General features: G+C 41.5%; 2 protein-coding genes across 3 annotated transcripts; one reads left to right on the forward strand and one right to left on the reverse strand.

Annotated features, from left to right (window-relative positions):
* Positions 1 to 963: 963 nt before the first annotated feature.
* Positions 964 to 4,839, reverse strand: med6 (mediator complex subunit 6). Of its 2 annotated transcripts, XR_004785452.2 has the most exons (9): positions 4,735 to 4,839; positions 4,142 to 4,301; positions 3,304 to 3,395; positions 2,793 to 2,875; positions 2,571 to 2,679; positions 2,269 to 2,384; positions 2,138 to 2,165; positions 1,389 to 1,643; positions 964 to 1,301 (listed from the first exon to the last, which is right to left on the reverse strand). XR_004785452.2 is itself a non-coding variant. In XM_035611393.2 (8 exons), exons 1-8 carry the CDS (start codon positions 4,754 to 4,756, stop codon positions 1,513 to 1,515), a joined length of 741 nt encoding a protein of 246 aa, XP_035467286.1. In that variant the 5' UTR covers positions 4,757 to 4,839; the 3' UTR covers positions 964 to 1,512. The 2 variants fall into 2 exon arrangements, 1 of the variants encoding a protein (XP_035467286.1); XM_035611393.2 differs by having other exon boundaries at positions 964 to 1,643.
* Positions 4,840 to 5,008: 169 nt separating this feature from the next.
* Positions 5,009 to 9,728, forward strand: LOC118286721 (tetratricopeptide repeat protein 9A). Its single transcript, XM_047327327.1, has 3 exons — positions 5,009 to 7,019; positions 7,414 to 7,596; positions 8,825 to 9,728. Exons 1-3 carry the CDS (start codon positions 6,536 to 6,538, stop codon positions 8,905 to 8,907), a joined length of 750 nt encoding a protein of 249 aa, XP_047183283.1. The 5' UTR covers positions 5,009 to 6,535; the 3' UTR covers positions 8,908 to 9,728.
* The last annotated feature ends 212 nt before the right edge of the window (positions 9,729 to 9,940 follow it).

Genomic DNA, 9,940 nt, shown 5'->3' on the forward strand with positions numbered 1-9,940 from the left:
ATGCGGGAAATCAAATGTTTAATTGGGACAATTGGGACCAAATGTGACCAAATGGCGACACCTGCTGGCGAAACTCTCCCTTTTTTCTTCTTTTTAAAATGTCCCTGTTTTCACAAAGACTATTAAAGATTAATAAAAACATCAGAAGTGGAGGAAAAGTAATCCAAAACAACAATTTAAACAACTCAAAGAAATAATTCAAAATCCTCCTGAATAAAATTACACTTGAAGCACCAAAAGCACACACATATCATATCACATATAAAAGGTAAAAGTACTCTTCTGGAAAATATTTTTTTGATGATCATTATTTATTGCTTTCATATTTTTATATTTATTTTTCTTGCCTTAACTACCCTCCCTTTATTGTTTTTTCCAATTATTGATTGTTTTGGTGCATTATTCTCCTAATCAGTCCTAAATTAACTTTTAAGTCAAAAATTAAATGTTAAAATATTTAACATGGTATGTTTTCAGAAATCAGATCAGAAATACTTAACTTCTGATCTGATTTTTTCAATCACCTGTAAAGCACTTTGAATTGCATTTGAGCTGTTTAAAAGGTGCTATGTAAATAAGGTTTGATTGGTTGATACTCTATCATGTGTATGCAGATTTTTACTGATATAGGTTTAGGTGGTTTTAGACTTAAACTATAATTTGTATTGCTATTTGGTACAGATTCATCCTGCGGTTGCCAGCTTACTTTAATGGTGAGGCGCCCTCCAGTGGGAAACCATATATAGGGCTTGAGATTATAAATGGCGCAGAAAAGAATCAAAAACAATGTTTATTTCTTTATATTTTGCTTCTCTAATCTCTGCGTTTTTTGTTAAGTGTTATATGTATCATAGATCCTTTGAATATTGAGGTCAGAATACAAATAAATTCTCTCATAACAAAGGCAAAAATGATGAAGCAAGACAGACAATGAGTTACGTATCATCAATTAAATAATCAGGATACAAGAGCTGATACATTTTTAATACAAAAACACACAAAAGCTGAGAATGTCTCTCAAAAAACAGTTGAAAATTGTTTGAGTTCAAGAAGCCTTTTTGCTTTTCAGATGAGATGATGCATCGTGACACATCTCGCTGTGAATCAGACGAGGAATTAAACTGTTCTGTGAAGTCAGTGAAACACAAACATTAAGCTGATGTCAGCAGTAAACTGACACCGATGATGATAACAGCTTATCATCATCAGAAAACAAACCCCATCCACTGTGAAATGCCTGCTGACATCAAACAGTTAACCCCTGTTTATAAGCGCAGCTGCCGAATGTCCATGACGCAAACCTATCAAGTAAAAGACTACGGTTACAGTCTAAAAGTAGTCCTGGCAATTGAGTCTTGTAAACTGATCAAATGAGCACAGTGGCATACCAGCTTGCAGGTTTGGAAGGGAACAGGAAACTCCCATTCTTGAACTGTTTTCTTTTTTCAGTTTGTGCTGTAGGACTTTTTCACTGCATCGCTCCAGCATCACCGAGTACGATCGGTACAGACGTCACTGTAGCCTCGCTCTCTTCTCAGGAGGAGGTTTGCTCGGTGGAGCTGGAGCGGAGGACTTGGTGGCCGGTTCCCGCTCCTCTTGTTTCACAGTTTCCGTGGGAGGTTCCGGTTCCTTTTTCACCTCGACTGCAATACAAGAATGTACGATTTATTAAACATACATTTGGGAAATCTCACGGAATGTGTGGATACTAGACCTCCGTCTCTACTCCATCTAAATGGAGTCGTATTCATTTTAGTTCACCCTCTTAAGTAATTGCAAGCCAATATTCCAATAGAACAGCCAGTTTTATGCAGACCCCATGGTAAATGTTAATATTCCTAGACCACAGAATATCAAGACAGTTTTTATCCTGTCACTTTTTTAATATCCATTTTATGGGCAATGATTTGTTTGTTTCATTTTTTAAAATTTTTTTGTTTCTTGTTCCATTTCATGCCCATCTTGGACCAAATTTGTATTTTGTTTTGTTTGGTGAATTTTTAGTCAGTTGTTTTACGTTGGAAGAAAACCAAATCAATCTTTTTTACATTAATTTCAGTGTTGAGCGAGTATTGATGTCCAGACACTGATTTAAATTAAGGATCTGAACATGATGTAATGACTTAAAAGATCATACCTGGAATAGGTTTCTCACCAGGCTTAGGCTGAAATTACAGAAAGAAAACAAAATTGTTACTTAGAACCAATCCAATGAACAGACCAAAACAATTCTACATAAACAGCCATTTTGAGTGAGTGTAACTGTACCTGGTAAAACGTTGGTGGAAATTTTGACCTGAGATCCAAAAGGAGTGTGTCCACACGGTGCCTCTGAAACAATGAACTTGGTTCTTCTTTCTTCTTCGACTTCGGCTTGGCTTTTTCTGTAATAAAAGATTCAAGGATCAATCAGCATTTGTTAGAGTCATCATCTCCAACTTGTCAGAGTGTTTTCAGAGAATCTAAGCTCTGGCTCTTGTGATCTTGTTAAAGGAACTATTCCACAGCTAATAAGAGTACCAAATAAAAGTCTAAAACTGTAATATTCTAATGAACTGTCAAAACCTAACCTCGCTCCTCCTGGTCCTTGAAGTGCCACCAGTATCCCTTGGATGGGTGGTAGCGGCAATATGACATTGCTTCATCAAACGCTGACTGGATTCCGTGGACTGCTGAGAGCTGAAACAGATATATGAATTATGTCAACCAATGACAAACCAAATCCCCCATTAACACCCTTAATAATTCACGCTTCCCTTGTTATTTCAGAAGATCACATTATAAATCCTCACCGCTCTGGAGTTGATCACTGTTCCCAAGTCCGGGGCCTGATACACTACTCCTGCTATGATGTAGTAGTCAGCGAAGGGTATCACTGGAGAATGAATCCATAGAGTAGAAGTGGAAATTAGATCTTCAAAAAGAACCTTAAATACAAGACTGTGAGTATGTAAACATGTGTTACTGTTACAGCCAGTCATGAGGCTTTTTTAATAAAAATAAATATAGCCGTTATAAATGTTAACTCTTCCAGATATTATACAATGAGTGTTTTGTTACCAGTGACCTCATTCATGCAGCCTAATAAAGATAGACAGGACATATTTGGTCAGTCAATTCTCAGCTTCATAATTTCCCCTATGCTGTAGGCAGCAGTATGAAGTGAATATTATAAACCAAACCTACTCGTGACATCAAATCTGTGCTATCACAAAAATAGACAGCGCACATTGTCCACCGACTCATCAGCACTTAATGAAGTAATTCTTCACTGACAGTTTAATCAGATACAGTGCTCCTCACCTTGTGTGGGCGACTGCCTCTGTTGTTTACGGATTATATAAAGAATCGGCTCCTGGGCGTGAAGAAGGATGTACTCCACCCCCACCATCTGACTGAACATGAGAGAGAAACCATGTTTTAGCATTTAGCTTTGCAAATGTCATTTAATATTATAACCGACAACAGACACAGTGCGCTAAGAGTATTCTCCCTTATACTTGTCAAACTGTGTTTCATTTGTATTTTAATTTGGGTACTATTCGTGGAGCGATTTGTGACACCACATCGATCTGTGGGTGCGGTCGAATCGTCCTTCCTATCTACTGTTTCTATCTACTATTCCTTGACCTCAGTGGAAAACGTCATGAGGCCAATGAAAGGTGTAAAGGAAAGAACTCATAGGACTTAGGAAAAGCTGACAGCGCTGCTCAGAGAATCTGACTCGGCTTTCACTAAGCCACGTCATTATCCATCCGAAGATGGACTACAAGAAACGCAGCGGCTCCATCCATCATTTTTCAGTGTGTTTTACCATCGTGTGACATCTGATGTAAATTATTCATATGTAACAGCAACTTATATGATGACGTGCGTCTCTTCTGGGTCATATTCATACTCTTCTACTTCAGATTTAATCGTTTACATTCGTGTGTGTCATGTCACGTTAAATATCGCTGCCGCAATGAATTGTTGGGCGTCTATTTCTCTATTGCTCCAGTGTACCCTACGCTTAAGGAGGTAGGAAAGGAAGCACAGGAGCATCTTATCATGGCTGGCGATGAAATACTTCCGGGTCACGTCAAGAGTTTGGAAACTTCCTAAGCCAATTCGACCTCATCCTGTGGCACGGCGAACTCACTTGAGATGTTCCAGGGTGAGCCGCTGCATCTTCACGACCTCGTTGTTGCAGGTGCGGTCATAGAAGGGGTTGCTTCTCTCGGAGAAGTAGTCCAGCACATTCCCAGGATTAAGAATCGGCACCCAGCCGCTGTCCACCCAGGAGATCCCCAGAAGGTTGTCTGCGAAATGACGGAGAAATGTAAAGTGGTGTTCTGGACTAAAGGAGGGTAAAGAGGTTAGTGAAGATAAGAAGGGATTGTAAAATCTCTCTCTTCTCGCACTAGCCACCGCCGACTACAAGTTGCCCGTCAGTTACTACCAACAACCAAGCAATCACACAACCAAAGACTAATCATTTGAACTAAAACAACAATGGATTGAACTATGACTTTATTCGAAAAGTAAAACGTAGTCGAGCTGTCGACGAGCGGAGATGCTAATCGTAGCTAACGTTAGCTTATAGGTTAGCACTAAACCAGAAGCGTCCAGCAGCCAATTAAGACCACAGATATACAAATATAACACGCACATGTATTGTTAAACCTGCTAAATATCATTGTAGCAAGAAACTAGCAGGAACATTTTTCCTAACGAATAATAAAACATGATAACCTCTGAAATCTACCGCCGACATGATGTCAACAAAGTGTCGCGCAAAGATCGCGTTAACTCTCTGCGCTTCCGGTCGTCGTTTGATGACGTCACCTTAATCTGTTAAAATGGAATGAAGTGTATAAATACAAGCGAAAGGGGCTTTTAATGAAACAAGAGATGTCTATAGTGGTTCTTCACGGTGATGGGAAGTGGCTCAAGCACAAAACATGTCCATGATAATTTTAGTTTTTTTTAATAATTGCATTTTATACCTTTTTATTTGTAATGATTTTGAAGTTTAGACAATTGGTTGGACAAGAAAGTATTGTGAAGGTGGGGTTTAGGTCATTTTTGATGGCCAATTATATTTCTGTAATTATATTATTTATAATTAATTTGCAATCATGCAGTTTGGTATTGGAACTTTTACTAAAGTACAGGGCCTGCATACTTATATTACCTGTAGACTACACATGGGTACACAGATACACAAGTTTTGCACCTTATTTGGCAATATTGTGCCCACTCTTTCATTTCATACAAACCATTAACTTTATTGAAATAGAGATATGTATTCTACCATGCGTCATTATTGACAACACATCTCTTATCTGTAGAACACAAATAAATGCACAACAAAGCATCATTTTAAGCATAACAGTATGTGCAACCAGTCACAGAAAATAGCTTCCGTGGTTCACGGTCTTTATTTTTAATCGGCATTTGCTCCAGAGACCTGGAATTCCAGAGACACACCCTGACAGCTGAGGTCACTGCCCTGCGAGTGTGACTGGACAGATGGATCCGAGCATGGTGGATAAACGAGCTCTCTCTCACACACACACACACACACACACACACAAAGCGTTGTTGAGAAAACGACAGGAGGATTATATCTGAGCAAAAGAGGCGAACTATAGGTCATCATCTTGCTGCCCCTCCACCAGTAACACCATTACCCTGCACAAAACCCCAATTTGAATGACATCATAGCCTGTTATTAGAGACAGCAGCCTGTCATGTGTCTGACCACAGTGGCTGCGCAGAAAGCGGGCAGTCGAGAAGAAAGGCAGGCTGGATGATCTGATTCTGATTCATCGCAGTTGACTGAATTTCTGCAATCTGTGATCGGCATGATCACTGATGTGGAGGGAGGTGCATTGGGGGGTTGATATTCACATACTGTAGATAAATTGCCTTTTAGCTTCAGGAGGCAGAAATATTGGCATTTCATCATGCACTTGCATGACTGTGTGAGTCATTATTTTATCTTCACTTTTAAAAAGGGGACTCTGACATTTATTTGGCACAAGACAATGAGCACAAGATGGGCCATTGAGGGAGAACTATATTTAAAAAAAAAATTAATAAAAAATAGCCTGCAATCATAAAAGCATCGCCCCATTATCAATACATAAAATATTTACATAGAGCAATGGGCCCCGTTTAGCAAAGTGATAATGGAAGTGTACATCCAAAACAAATTGATGATTACATCAGGACTCCCCCCCGCCGCACGAGCCCCACGGGACAAGGTGGCCCTGTGTCTATCGACCAATCGGCTCGTCGGAGAGGAAAAGATACGAGAGCGCAGACGGAACACACGACGGTCGGCGGTGCGCGCATCGTGCGCTCAGGGTTGCGCAGAGATAGAGGAGACGTAGCTGCGACACTGTACAGCGAGGCGAAGACGCGGCCACGACCGAGAGGATGCAGTGAGGTAGCCTCGATCACTTTCCCCTCAGATAGTATACAGACACTCTATCACATACAATTTAAAAAAAAAAAAAATATATATATATATATATATAGCGTCGAAATGAGTGTGATCCCGGCTGGGCACGAAGGCAGGATGGACGGTGGCGGCGGCGGAGGCTCCCCGAGGCTCCAGCAGTGCGCGCAGCCTCCCAGCAGCAGCAGCAGCAGCGGCAGCGGCAGCAGTCGGACCAAGGATGCCAGACACCAGCAGCAGCAGCAGCAGCAGCAGCTGCAGAGGCATCACGGCGGCTCCATGTGGAAGCAGCCGTCTCACAGCGAGCCGGCCGACGTCGTGCGTCGTGCGCTGGACTTCAAGTGCCAGGGCACCCAGTGCTACAAGGACAAGAAGTACCGCGAGGCGATCGGCAAGTACCACCGCGCTCTGCTGGAGATCAAGGGGCTGTGCAGGGTGCTGGGGGACCCGGACGCCGGCACCAAGTCCCCGGCCTGCCTGCTGCCGACCCTCAGCAAGTCCACCACGCTCACGGATGAGCAGAAGGGCGCCATGGAGAACGCCGAGCTGGAGTGTTACAACAGCCTGGCCGGTAAGCGAGGGCGCGCGCACACACACACACACACACACACACACACACACACGACACTATACCATCTTTTCAACAGAGACAGATTATGGGAATACTCCAGAGCTCATGAATGATTCATAAAGAGCATGAGTCATTCTTTAGGATTACTCCACTATCTCCCCCCCACCTTCTTTTTCCTTTGATATTCACTTCATGTACATAGTAATTATTCACCCCCCTTTGCAAATGAATCATTATGTGTTATTAATGAAATATTTAACCGAAGAATCTACTGTACTGTTGGTTGCTTGACAAGACACACGTTTGTAATTCCGCTATATAATGAAATCCTAATATTGTCTCATGCCGCGTACTCAGTAACGTATTCCCCACTTATTGTCTCTTCCCGTTCTAGCCTGTCTTTTGCAAATGGAGCTGGTGAACTACGAACGAGTGAAGGAATACTGTTTGAAAGTGCTGCACAAGGAAGGGAAGAACTTCAAGGCCCTTTACCGATCCGGAGTGGCCTATTACCACCTCGGAGACTTCCAGAAGGCCCTGTACTACCTGAAGGAGTCACACAAACAGGAGCCATCAGGTCAGACTGTGGGCATGAGCTCCTGTATCTAAATAGTCCCCTCGACCTCACCGCTCTGATTGGTTTCCTTACACGGAGGCCAGGGACTCTAGAACCTTTTGTATGCCAAGGACCCTCAGATAATAGCTGGTCTAAATCACAGACAATGTAGCATTTGTTGTGATATTTCAGCCTGGACAGGCAAAACCAACCCCTGGTGGCATCAAACCATGAATTCCAATTGATGTGATTTGGAGATAGTGAGATAAATTATTCAGAAAGAAACACTAGGACGGCACCAAATTTGGAATTGACAAATTCTACACATAGCAGCTTTAATCAAAGAAAAATTTAAGTCAACTAAATTGCGGCCCAGTCTAACACCTGGGAAGGTGCAGTGTTGAACTCACTGATGAAAGCGGATGTAAAGGCTACACGGGCTTAGGTGCAGGTGCAGGTGTGCCGATTCCACATGTGACATGTTAAAAGACAAATAGTCGAGCTGGTGGGGAGCTAATCAGGGAATTGAAAACAGGGGCAGAGCTGTACACAGTGTAAAATTCACGGAACGATTGATTGGGGCGAAACACTGCAGGACACGAGGGGAACAGCAGGCTAGTGACAGGCAGGAAAAATGATTCAATAATATAAAAGAGTTAGTTCCAACCTGGTCTTCAACCGATTTCATTTTCATAACTTCTTCTGATGTAACTGCAGGATGGTTATGTCAGACTGTCTTTTTGGATGATCAATGTAAGACTGTTTAGTTTATTCAGAGAGATGGAACAAGGACTTATCGAGATTAATCTTCACATGTGAAGGTGGAATGCATCACCTTGGAATAACATATCAGTAATAGATTATTTCAAGAGTCAAGGTGGACGCAGACTTTAGGCTTTGGGCCGTATCCCACACCCATTTTAAGCTCAATTCTTCAATTGTTCATCACTTTGCAATGAGTAGTTTGCTGTTGTTATATAAATTACATCTTTCACATGATTGAAAACATAATTACTGGCCAGTGTTGGTTCTGTGAGACCTTTTCCGGAGCCCAGCAGGATGAGCTAAAATGCCTGGTGCTGCCTGAGGAAACAAAAGCACGTGTATTTTTGTTAGATTTTTTGGCCTATGGCCACTTCACTATGTCACGCCAAGTTCACTTTTTAGTTGAAGATTAATGAGCATATTGACGCACCGCTTCCTTTCTGAGCAGGAAATCAATCGGCCTTTTCCTGTCTTTGTTTTGCAGACACCAATGTCATCCGCTACATCCAGCTGACAGAGATGAAGATTCGCCGAACTGTCCAAAGGGAAAAGAAAGAGGCGACATAAGCGCCCGCCGTTCCGATGGCTTCGCGCCCGTCAAGAATTTCAGCCCTACTGTGTGCCGCCCAGACCTTGCAACACCACGAGTCAGAGGTCTCGGTGTGAAAACGATGTTATGTTTGCTTTTGCTTTGCACACCATCCGGTTGCCGGTTATGTGATTGAACTTCACCGTTGTGTGCTTGAAGCATTCTTTAAAAAACCCCAAAAAACTGTACAAGATATTGAGTTTCTGTCTCCATACCGCCAAACTGATCTAGAATCAATTCATCCAGAGTATGTTTTAACTATTACAAACTCATGCACTGCCAGTCCAAACATTGCACATACAGGCCAACACTTGTGATAGAGACAGGAGCAACAAGATCCGCAGGGTGAATCCAGCATGTCTGCAGGCGAGTGTAACTGTAAATTAGCACCTGCCCTCGCACAAGATGGCGCAGAGTAAGTGAGTAACAAACCACTTCCACCTCTGTCACCATACTTTGATTTTTTTTTTGTAAGTATTATAAGTATTATAAGATCAAGATTTTTTTTTTTTTACTTTAAATTATTACTAAATAAAAGGTGCTTTCAATAAGTAGGTTTCTAACAAAGTGAAAGACATCAGGAGCACATGGTTGCTACTTGCAGTATGAACTTAAAGAGACATATCACAAAATGTAAATAGGCTTCTTGATAGAAATCACTAGAAAATATTGTGGAGAGGCAAAGCTACTTGTGTTAATTAATGCCAAAAAGAAGCACTTCATTCACAGCATTTACTGTATCAAAAAAATACTCTATGTTTACTGTAAAGGTATGTGTGTAATAAATGTATTCTGTCTATTGATTGAAACATTTTTTCCGTGGTGCTGAAGCATTGAATTTCCCTTCAATTCTCCATATTTATTTCTGCTTATAGCTAAAATAGTTCTGTGGAGAAAAGCTGAAGAAAACACATTTGAAGAAAAAATGAACCAAGGCTGTTTAAAATCTGGCCTTTGCCACGGTGAGGCCTCTGTGATACTTTTGGTCATGGAGTTGATTCTTGAGAAAAT

Source organism: Scophthalmus maximus, chromosome 15 (assembly GCF_022379125.1).
Source record: "Scophthalmus maximus strain ysfricsl-2021 chromosome 15, ASM2237912v1, whole genome shotgun sequence".
NCBI classification, from domain to species: Eukaryota; Metazoa; Chordata; class Actinopteri; order Pleuronectiformes; family Scophthalmidae; genus Scophthalmus; species Scophthalmus maximus.